The following is an 11,051-nucleotide window of genomic DNA, read 5'->3' on the forward strand; positions in this document are numbered from 1 at the left end:
AATAATAATAATAATAATAATAATAATAATAATAATAATAATAATAATAATAATAATTCCCAAAAGTGACTGGCAGTGACTAATATAGCATTTTCAGTCACTAAAAGTGGTTGGCACAGCACCCTGGAGCAACCACAGATGGTTCAGCTATGATGCAGACTTAAGTCGATAGACTCAGATTCAAATTGGACTCATGATGGCCCAACTTGGACATGGCTCATCAATAAATGATGCACAGAACTGACTCAACTTGAGACTTGCATATTTTTAGCGACTGACTTGCTGGTCTAATTTTATCCAGAAACAGCAAATGCATTAAAAAGTGGGCTTGAGGGGGGAGAGTTGAGGTCCACTCAGAATGTGTCCCTGCTGCACATTGGAGGAGTCTTCTGAAGTTTTTGAAAAGTTTTAGAAGGACCCTTCTGCCTCAAGCCCACTGCTTAACAGGCTTGCTGTTTCCCCTCCCAATATTTTTTTTTACCTAACTATGTGCACATCTTTATTTTCTGGTTATTGAGCTCCACACACATACATAGACACACATTTCTACCGTCGCCACCTCATTTTTTTTTCTATTAATGTTGACTTGAGACAAAACTAGAGATTTGACTTGAAAATATAAGAACTTAAATGCAAGAACTTAAGACTCAACTTAGAAATTGAAGTTAGAGACTTGAGACTTGACATGAGATTTTGGAATAAAGGATTTGAATACATGACATGCATTAAAAAATAAAAAAATGATCCTCTGGTCCTTGGTGTATTCCTCCCTGCTCTCAATACTACCCCCAAGCTGCCATTCCCCTGGCTAATTGCCTACCATCTTCACAGGTAGTTTTCAAAAGGAAGAGGGAAGGCAAGGATGAAGCTGCCACCAAGAGATATCCTTCCCATCTATCTTTTCAGCTCATGTCCCACTGACTGTCCCATGGTTTAGCTTCAGGCAAAATATGCAAAACATTAACCCAAAACTGGGTTAAGGTAGCCGAGCAGAAGGCAGATCTCAAAATTCAGGTCTAACTTCCAAATAATGCAGTATGATACTGTTTTAACTGCCATGGCTCAGTGCTATGAAATTCTGGGATTAGTAGTTTTGTGAGATATTTAGCCTTCTCTGTCAGAGTTTCATAGGTAATGATAAAAAATAATGGCCAATTAATGCATTTTAATAAGAAGTATGCTGCGAAGCTTCAAAAAAAAAAAGGCAAAACCTTTTAATCACAGTCTTTTCCACATGCAAAACACTTGTGTAGATGAAACGTATTTATTTATTTATTTATTTATTTATTTATTTATTTATTTGCCTTGTTTCCAAGACGCTTCACAGATAAAAAATCTAAAATCTCAATAAAATTCAAAACAATTTAAAACATCTACATCCAATATAAAATCACATAAAATATACAATAAATAACAGTGACTAGGAAGTAAATATGAGAGTCAGTGTGGCGTAGCGGTTTGAATGTTGGACTAAGACTCTGGAGACCTGGTTTTGATTCCCCACTCAGCCATGGAAACCAACTGGGTGACTTTGGGCAAGTCATATGCTCCCAGCCTCAAAGGAAGGAAATGGAAAATCCTTCTAAACAAATTTTGCCAAGAACCCCCATGACAGGGATCATATTAGGATTGCCATAGGTCAAAAATGACTTGTAAGCACACAACAACAGGAAGTAAATGTATATTGTACACATCATTCTACTATAACAAGGAGAACTATTAATAATGTTTAAAGCAATGTGTTTTTCTCCACAGACTTGAAAAGAAATTCTCCACATGAAATTCCCTCAAATAGGCTAGTTTCAAAAGCCAAGATTACTATATTTTCTTTTCTTGGATGAAACATTGGTCAACTGTATGATATCAGCACATCTGTCTGAGCTGAGAATGCATTTTCACACACAGCTGTAAATGCAAAACCAGCACCCTGCAGGATGAGGCAGGTATTTACCTCAAGTAATAGATGGAAGGGACGGGGAATGATAGGAAAGTGTTGGAAGACAGCTGCACCAGACCACCCAGTGTGTACTAAGCTAGTGTGGTGCTCTCAGATATGGAGAAGATCTCTCTCTTTGCCACCACTGACATCAGTTTCAGCTGCCAGTCCAGATGGCTTATCTACATGGGCTCTGCCTGAGTATGCACCTGCATGACTTTCTGTCCTTTGCTTCAGGTGGCAACATAGCTTGGGCCAACTAGCGATGGACAAATGTATCATTTTTGCACTCTCCCATTGCTGAAGTTTGCAGAGATTAATATATTCCATTTAAAGAACAGGCCAGACTACAGTTCTATGTCATCCCTGGGGCTAGCCCTGGGAGGAAGATTTGCATGCCCCTAAGATGGTTTATCAGTAAGAGCACCAATTGTCTAGTCAAAGGGCGAGAATTAAAGGAAGATATCCACAAAGGCCAGAAGTGTTTTTATTCTTTTTAACATATATAATTATGGGCCACAATTCTGTATCAGCCATGTAACTCCATAATCACCTTAGTTACATAGTTAAATAGTGTCTCCCAGCCCAACCCCCCTTCTGCACTTACCAGGCACTAGCTGCTGCAAACCATGAGGGTCTGTAACCTTGTCAATTGCATTGCATCACACTGGAACCCCCTTCCATGAGCAGTGCAAAAGCCAGAAGCGGGATAAAAATGCTGCATTAACCCCATTTATAAAACCATTTAAAAAACACCCTTTTGTACAAACCATTAATTGTCAAGAGCCTGGTTCAATAGGAAATTCTTTACCTGCTGGTGAAAAGAGAACAGAACTTTCCAGGGGAGGGAATGCCATAGAGTGGGATCAGTTACCAAGAAGTCCCTCTCACTAGATGCATTCAAAGATACATTCTCTGCTTTATTATTTTCAGTTCCTCCAGTTTTGCCACTGTTTCCTTCAACTGATGGTTCTTACTACAACCCCATTAATGTGGTTTTTTTTCTTTACTGAGGCTGCTGTAATGGCCATACTGCCTGGGGTAATGGGAACTGAATCCCAACTTATTTGGAAGGTACTAAAGTAGGAATAAGTAAACCAGGGTGTAGGAGTCAAAGGTGGGAAACCCACACTGAAATTCTAGTTTAGGCATTAAGCAGCTAGGCTAATTTATCACAGAGATACAGAAATGCTACTCAGTGCTCTTTTGAATGAAGAAAAATTAACAATACCATGGAATTATTACTTGAGAACTCCCAGGTAATGAGGTCTTAGTATGCACAATCGTGATGGGCCTAAATCCTATTGGTAATCCCAGCTAAATGGACCCATTGTATTAATCGGGCTGACAAAATGTTAGTTCACCATGAAACAATCAATTCAATGGGTTTACTCTGCCAATAGGATTCAAGCCCATGAAATATCAACTGTTTGCAGGGGTGTCTTTGTAGAACCTGGGAAGAGTGGTATGGAGTTCTCAGGAAGAGGGCACAGCTGGATGTATAGGATGCTGAAGAGGAGCATCTACGCTGCACCATTTTTTGGGGCAGGTCCCACTTACATTATCATTTGAATAATTAACTGAAAGTTCTCAAGGAAAGGGAAGGTAACCCATGCTGTAGTTCATATCATGCTGATAGCTGTACTGTTCCTAGGTCACAGACTGCCTGTTTATGCAAGTTGCTTTCTCTTGATACCCTTCAGAGGGACAAAACCAACTCTAGAGCTCATCACCAAAGATTCTGAATAACTAGGTCATACTGACCTCGTGTGGTAGAACCTGAGAATATTCACAAACCAATAGTGCATTGCTGCTACTTGACACCATAAGAAATTTCTCTTCTGGATCTGGTACGTGTGCATGTGTGTGCATGTATGTGTGTACAAGTGTGCATACCTTCAAATTAGAGTTCTCTGTCTCAAAATTCTAATTAACCCTTCCAAAAATCCAAAGCCCAGGATCCCAAATAATGCTTCCATGGCAGTTATAGTGGTATCAGATAAGTCTGAGGTGGGCAAAAGAATGTCCCAGATATGCAGGGTCTATTCTAACCTCCCCTCACACACACACACACACACACACACCCACATGCACACACACACTTCACAAGAAACCAAAAGGCCAGTGCCAGGGATATGTTTCTCCCTGTTCAGCTCAGCATCATGTGCTGTTTTGCATGCAAGAGTGTCACGGGGGGGGGGGGGGTGCAAGCTTACCAAGTGACATCTGTGACACCACTGCTCCCCAAATGTCTGCCTTTTGGTAGAAACCAGCTGTGGTGTTCACCTGAGTCCCTTTAAAATGCTGATGAAATGGTTTGATGCTTAGTGGGAGGACAAAGGACCCCAGGATTTTTTACTACATGGGATCACACTAACCCAAGTAATGCCACTGTTTGCATAACCACCTATTGCATTGTAGAAAGTGACAAGAGACAGCCCCACTAAGACATTGATTGAAGATGGTGAAAGGAAATTTAAATATGGAAATGAAAAGCAGGTGCTAATGAACTCTGCCTCCATGCTGCAATAGGGGTGCTGAATACAGATAACAATGTCTGCAGCAACACAGCTGGATTCAAAGTAACTGGGCATTATCTTCTTGTATGTATCCTCCTTGGTTATGGATACAGCAGTCAGGTAGATGGACCCAATAATATACTTTTTATTATTTTAATTTTAATTTATTATTTAGCTCTCTCAGATATGTAAGGACTGAAGGAAAACAGTAGTCTTTTTATTATTTAGTTAGGGCCTGGACAGACCAGCACTTTGTTAGGGCCTGGGGCCAAACTAGAGTTGCACAGGGGCTGAGCGTTTATATGCTCAGAAACCCTACCGCGTGCCCCAGGTGTCGTCTTGGCATGCATGCCATGATGATGTCGCTAAATGGCGCTGCGCATGAGGGTCGTCATAAGGGCGTACCACAGCCTTTATGGCACCTCTGTAGCACCGGGAAAAGTAGCTCTTCAGGGCTTCTTTTTCCAGTGGGTTGGGAGCATGGTGTGTGACTGCTGCGTTCCCAACCCAGTCCATTCAGGGATGGAATAGAGCCACTCCTGAACAGGCTGTTTGTACAGCCCCTCTGTTAGTTTATATGCTACGTTTCTCCCATAAGGGACCCAAAGCAGCAAACACACTAAATTATAACATTAAATGCATCTGAGGAAGTAGACTGAAGTCTACGAAAGCACATGGTGCCAATTTTTTCCCCTTCTGCTAGTCTTAAAGGTGTTACAAGATCTCGCTACGTATTGATTCTACAGACTAACATGGCTATATCTTTGAATTCTGCATTAATACAATACAACTTAAAAACATTCCAAAATACAAAAATTTAAAAAACATTATGTATAAATCATTTAAAAATATTAGTTTGAAATGATTATAAACATGTTAAAATCTACCCATTCCACTATCCCAACCAGATAAAAATTGAAGGCTTGTTCAAATTCAATGGTCTTGGCTTCCTGATGGAAGGAGAGAAGGGAGGGGGCAAACCGAGGCTCCCTTGGCAGACTCCACAGCTTGGGAGCAGCCACTGAGAAGCTCTGTCCTAGGTCCTCCCCAAATGTACCTGTAAAGGAAATGGAACTGAGAGAAAGGCCTCCCCGAAAGAGCCAAAAATTCAGAAAGGATCATATAGGAAGATATGGTCTTTCAGATACTCCAGACCTAAGCTGTATAGGGCCTTATATGTCATAACCAGCAATTTGAATTCTGCCCAATCAGAGACTGGAAGCCAATGAAGCTGTTTCAGCAACAGTTATATGCACCCGATAACCAGTCCTGGTCAGTATAGGAGAACTATAGCCCCAAAAGTGTCTGTTCTACTTTTGATAACATATGACACATTGAGTGTTCTTAAGCAATGATTTCTCCCCATAATACTTACATAATGCCTTTCACTTCCTCTGGATACTCATCCTAAATCTGAATGCAGATAGTCCATAACAGACAAAATTGTACAATCACTTTCACAGAAGAATTTACACAGGTGAAAGGCTCCAGCAAGTGTGGCGTAGAGGTTTGAGTGTTGGACTCCAACTCTGAAGACCAGGCTTTGATCCCCAGCTTGGCCATGAAACCCACTGGGTAAGCTTGGACAATTCACATACTCCCAGCCTCAAGGGGAGGAAATGGCAAAGCTCCTCTTAACAAATCTTGCCAAGGAAAACCAATGACAGGTTTGCTTTAGGGTCACCGTAAGTTAGAAGGGACTTGAAGGCATTGAGATACTATGCATTCAGAACAGTATTCATGACCACTGCACCAAAGTCTCATTCAAAACAGAAACAATGGGGGACAAGGCTCGTAGACATCAGGTGAGGGATCAACAAAAATCAGTGCTGTTTCCTCCTTGCGATGTTGAATATATGTGTGTGTCTCAGTGTTGGGTGGGGTTGGTATTGGTAACAGCTCAACAGAGCACTGAATTGACCAGTGTGTTAATACGGTCTTCCATTAAAATAATTTCACAACTGAAAGTAAACAAAACATATATTATACACGTTTCTAACCTATGAAAAATATAAGGGGTTTGTCTCTAATTAACTCCATCTCACTGAGTAAACCCCTGGCATCAGTGGAATGAGGCAGGATTCATTCAATAACCATTCAGACCAAATTTGGGAGGGCCATGGGCATTACAGTATGAAGACAGTAGACATCTGCTCAGACAAAGTTGAATTTCACCCAATGTATCTACACCTGCACCTATGGTTTCATTTCTCATTGTTTCACAGCCTGTAGGACCTTCTATATGTGTGTACATAGAAGATATAAAATAGAAAGAATGAAGTTTTGAATGAAACAGTATAATCCTCCTTCTTCTGCACAGACAGACAATGGCTGAGATCCTATATCATAGGCACAAAGGGTGTAACACTCCACACAGGCAGCTTCATACTTGCCCACTGTTGCAGCTAGCAAACCCCAGAGATGCAGTTATAGTGGTTTACTGCTGGAAGTCTTGGAAACAATTGTGCAGCCTCCATCATATCTGCAGTTCTGAAGCCATGGGAAAGAGAATGAGACCACCCTCTTGGATCTTTATAACCCTGATTTATGCACTCATTTGTTACCAACAGGATCCCGGCTATTAGCTTTCCCAGTCCCTATAGGACTCATGGTCTATTACAAATATTTAAGTGCTTTTTCAAAGGAGAACTAATTTTCTAGTAAAGAAACCTGGAAACCATACAAATGTAGAATTATCTCCAGATAAGGTGCATAATATACCAGCTGTTTGTTATATATCTCAGGGTCTACTGCATAGAGAAAACCAGCTATTATAGTAATACCTGTTATAGTTAAGATTAATTGGGGGACAGCAATAAATATTACAGCTTACTTTAAGATTTTGTTTGGTTCATTTGTTATTTGTTATTAACCAGTGCTGGTTCTGAAGAACTGCTTAGTGGTGGCTGGTGGCTTCCATGTCAGTGGAAGAAGGTTTAACAGCCTGGACAAAATTGAAATACAGAACAGATTCACCACCCCACTGAAACAGAAGCTTCAGACCACTAGTGTTTCTGCTGATGTGGTTGACATCCTGCTAGTGACATACACAGGCATATGTTGTGTGCTACACATGCAGACTGGCTCTTTTTTTAATGATGTGCAACATTTGTATCTACCTGACAGAGGTGCTCCTGTAGGATCATTCTGTATGTGAGTAGCACATTCAAGTACACAGAGTAACATGTAAATACACATTGCCTCTATACACTGTATTTGCACGTTACACAGTTACGTAAGAGGTTGTTCACCATGGTCATTGACCATTGATCCACATACACTGTGCTATGTTGGTATTTGATATAGGGCTTGCATCATGTAACTCTACCTGCAGATATTTACACTCCGCCAAAGCAATGTAGGATTGTAACACTGATTCCTGCTAGGAACCTGAGTGTCCAGATATCCAGCTTGAAGACAACTGCTGGAAGGTATTGAGGAATGTGTCCTAAAACAAAATAGAAGACTTCTCATTTCAGCACCTCAGAAATCTGCTGAGATTGTTTATACATACATTATATATTAAATGATATAATGTGTCAAATATAATAATGAAACAGACAATAAGTTACACTGAATTTATTAAACATCCAGTACAGAAAAACAACAAACAGAACATGGCTGTATTTTTATATAATATGTATATTATATCTCATTTTTGAAATAGAAATGCCACTTAGTGGATTAACTGAAAGTGAACCATTTCACTATGTAAAAAAATAAAAAATAAAAAAACAAAGGAAAAATTGTGTACATCAATGGAGTTGAAAAGTATGGCTGGTTTTTCTCTCCTGTGTGCATATGTTTGTGTAACATTGGCAGATTGGTTTTAGCAACGATATAAAACACTCCTATTGCATTCATGTGGATAGTAAAGCAGAAAGAAATTGCTCTTCTCTGCTATATTTGGTCCATAAATTGTCCCTGAGATATAAATGTGGCACAGATTCTTTCCTGCTTGCACTGTACTCAAGCATCCTCAGAAAATTTCAATATAGTCTCTTTTTGCCCAATCCAAAAACATACAAAAATTAAACTATAAGGCTTTGTCAAAAGTTGGCAAATATGTTTTCAACTGCAAAATATCAGCTACTGGCTGTTTTATATCATGGTAAAAACTAAGTCCAGTAAGAAGTTCTACATCTCGCACTCGGGCTGTATGAATCTTCATTCTCTCTTCAACCCACAAGGACTCAAGCTTGCTGGCCTGTACAGAAAGGGAAAAAAGAATGTAAAACATTGCTATGGAAGAACTTTGTTACTAGAATGATATACTCAGCAGTCTACAAGGATGCTAATAACTTGGAATGAAATCATATATTTTGAGGTGTAACTTCAAAGGTGAAGTGAAATCATATATTTTGAAGGTGAATAGAACAATAGCCCACTTAAGGTTTGGCACCTATGAAAGCTCCATGTTTGAAGAAGGGGAGGAGGCAAGCATGTCTGCTCTATCCCATTCCATCACTCTTTAAACATGGAGGGTAACTATACACAAGAGCAGCGTTTTCCAAACTCTGGTCTTCCAGGTGTTTTGGACTTCACCCTGAAGAAGCCTCAGCCATTTTGGCCAGGATTCTGAGAGCCCAAGTACAAAACTCCTGGGAGAGAGTATGGGAATCACTGCGATAGAGAGTGTCTCACCTACCTGTAATTTCAGCCTTGGACTGTGTTAGCTCTCAGTTAAATAAAATATAATCAAAATTCTATAGAAATGATCTGTATGTCACTAACAGACTTTGGGGGCCTGTTTTTACATTCATGAGGGCTAGAAAGTTGCACACTCAGATAATTATGAATTTTGGCATTTGTAGAAAAGAATGGTATGTGCTCAGTTGATTTGTATATACTTATGTACTTGTCCCTAAGTATGAAAAAGAAAGATTACTCACTGCACAGCTTTCACTGTTGTCTTTTCTGTGAGGAACAATATAAGACACAACATCAAGAGATCCTTCACACTGCAAAGGAGTTTGGGAAACATTTTTACAACTTGTCAATACAATGAAGTAGTGAGTTGGAAGTGGGACTTCTGAATTATTTGAGAGTCTGGAATTGGGGGAAAAAACATCATTGTAGTTATTAGCTTCAAAAACTAACATATCATAATACTGAAGATAGAGAAATCGTTAACTGTCCTCAAATTGGCCTCGACTCATGGCAACTGACATAAAACAGGTGGACATGTTTGAGGATAAGAAGGTCATTTTCAGTTCCTCACATCCAGTACAGGCCACGTGGCCACAATTACATTCTGCTCAGTTCTGGCCAATTTCAGGGGTAATTTTTGATGTCTCAAGGTGAGTCTCCCAAAAGACTGATTCAGCAGCAAAACTGCACCACCACAGCTCAGGTTTTCCCCCCAAGTTTTTGGTGCAATTGCTGGGAATCAGGGTCCAAGTATGAAAGTGACACCCCAGAGGGCTATATGAATTTTATTCCTGACTTAAATAAGAGAACAATGAAATAGAAATACATTCATTCAACATAAGACATAGCTCTAAAAAGCTCATGGCTGGGGGGAGGGGGGAAGAATAAAAAGCAAGAGTAAAAAGATCCATTTTTAATAAATGTATGCCAATGTTGAGGTCCGATGTAGTACAAAGGTGAGATCATTTTATGGGGTGGGGAGAGGCTCACCTCCCTGTCACCACCAAATGGAAACCTGTAGCCCACAACATGGACAACACAGCCTCTCCTGAAGAGCACAGTGGCCTACAGAGAAACATTACATGAGGTGACCTGATGCTGAATCACTTTGACCAACCAAACAGTGGGGTAAACAGACTGTGGCTTGTGTGGAAAAGGCCTAAGGAGAAAAGGCACAAAACAGTTGAAGAAAAAGCACCACCTTTGGGTAGCTCTGGGGATATGAGGTGCAGATGACAGATGCCCCCAAATTGGCCAGAAGCTGTACCAAGGCCAGCTAACATAGCCCAAAGCCAGCTGCAAAAGGAGCGGGGAAAACCCGCTCCTTGCTGGCGGTCTGTTCCAGACTATGGCAGCGGGCAGCCTTGGGACTTTGCTGTCCAGTCATTGGGGTCCTGCTCTGATCATGGGTGATTGGAGCGGCCCCTCCAAGGTGCTGGTCTGTTTTACCCCGAAGCCAATGTTTTCAAATTCTGGTATAAGCTGATCTGTTCTACACTTCTCAGACTACAACATTAAACTTGTTTTATCATCAGTTTTTGTGCTCCCAAAATGTTCCTAAGCACTTCTTGGTCAGAAAGCTTATCAAATATATTTGAAAATGGATAGTTTGACAAAAGACACATTTATATTTATCTAAAAGTTTGTGTGGATTTTTAAAAGAAAAAATAGGACTTCATGTAGAAATGAAAAAGAATGGACTTAAGGTTGAACATGCTAGGAAATGACATGGGTCAGAAAAGAGGTTAGGAATGGGAGGATATCTCTAAGACAGAAATACTCATTTCTAATTGTAAGCCTCAAGCATTCTGCCAAGAATAAAACAAAGGAGTGTCAATTTCATAAATAACTAGAATACATTTCAGCTGATGTGTCATCTGAGAAATTAAGTTTGGGAAAGATTTTGCTTTGGTAATCAGTGTTATTAAATTAGCATATCATCATCA

At 40.1% G+C, this 11,051-nt stretch overlaps 1 protein-coding gene across 1 annotated transcript in view; it reads right to left on the reverse strand.

Annotated features, from left to right (window-relative positions):
* Window positions 1-8,023: 8,023 nt before the first annotated feature.
* The window catches only part of ENPP1 (ectonucleotide pyrophosphatase/phosphodiesterase 1), a 70,317-nt gene continuing 67,289 nt past the window's right edge, over window positions 8,024-11,051 (reverse strand). Inside the window, 2 exon segments of the mRNA XM_042447264.1 lie at window positions 8,024-8,662; window positions 9,348-9,504. Coding sequence (XP_042303198.1) covers window positions 8,492-8,662; window positions 9,348-9,504 — 328 coding nt within the window. The 3' untranslated portion in view covers window positions 8,024-8,491.

Source organism: Sceloporus undulatus, chromosome 1 (assembly GCF_019175285.1).
Source record: "Sceloporus undulatus isolate JIND9_A2432 ecotype Alabama chromosome 1, SceUnd_v1.1, whole genome shotgun sequence".
Taxonomy (NCBI): Eukaryota; Metazoa; Chordata; class Lepidosauria; order Squamata; family Phrynosomatidae; genus Sceloporus; species Sceloporus undulatus.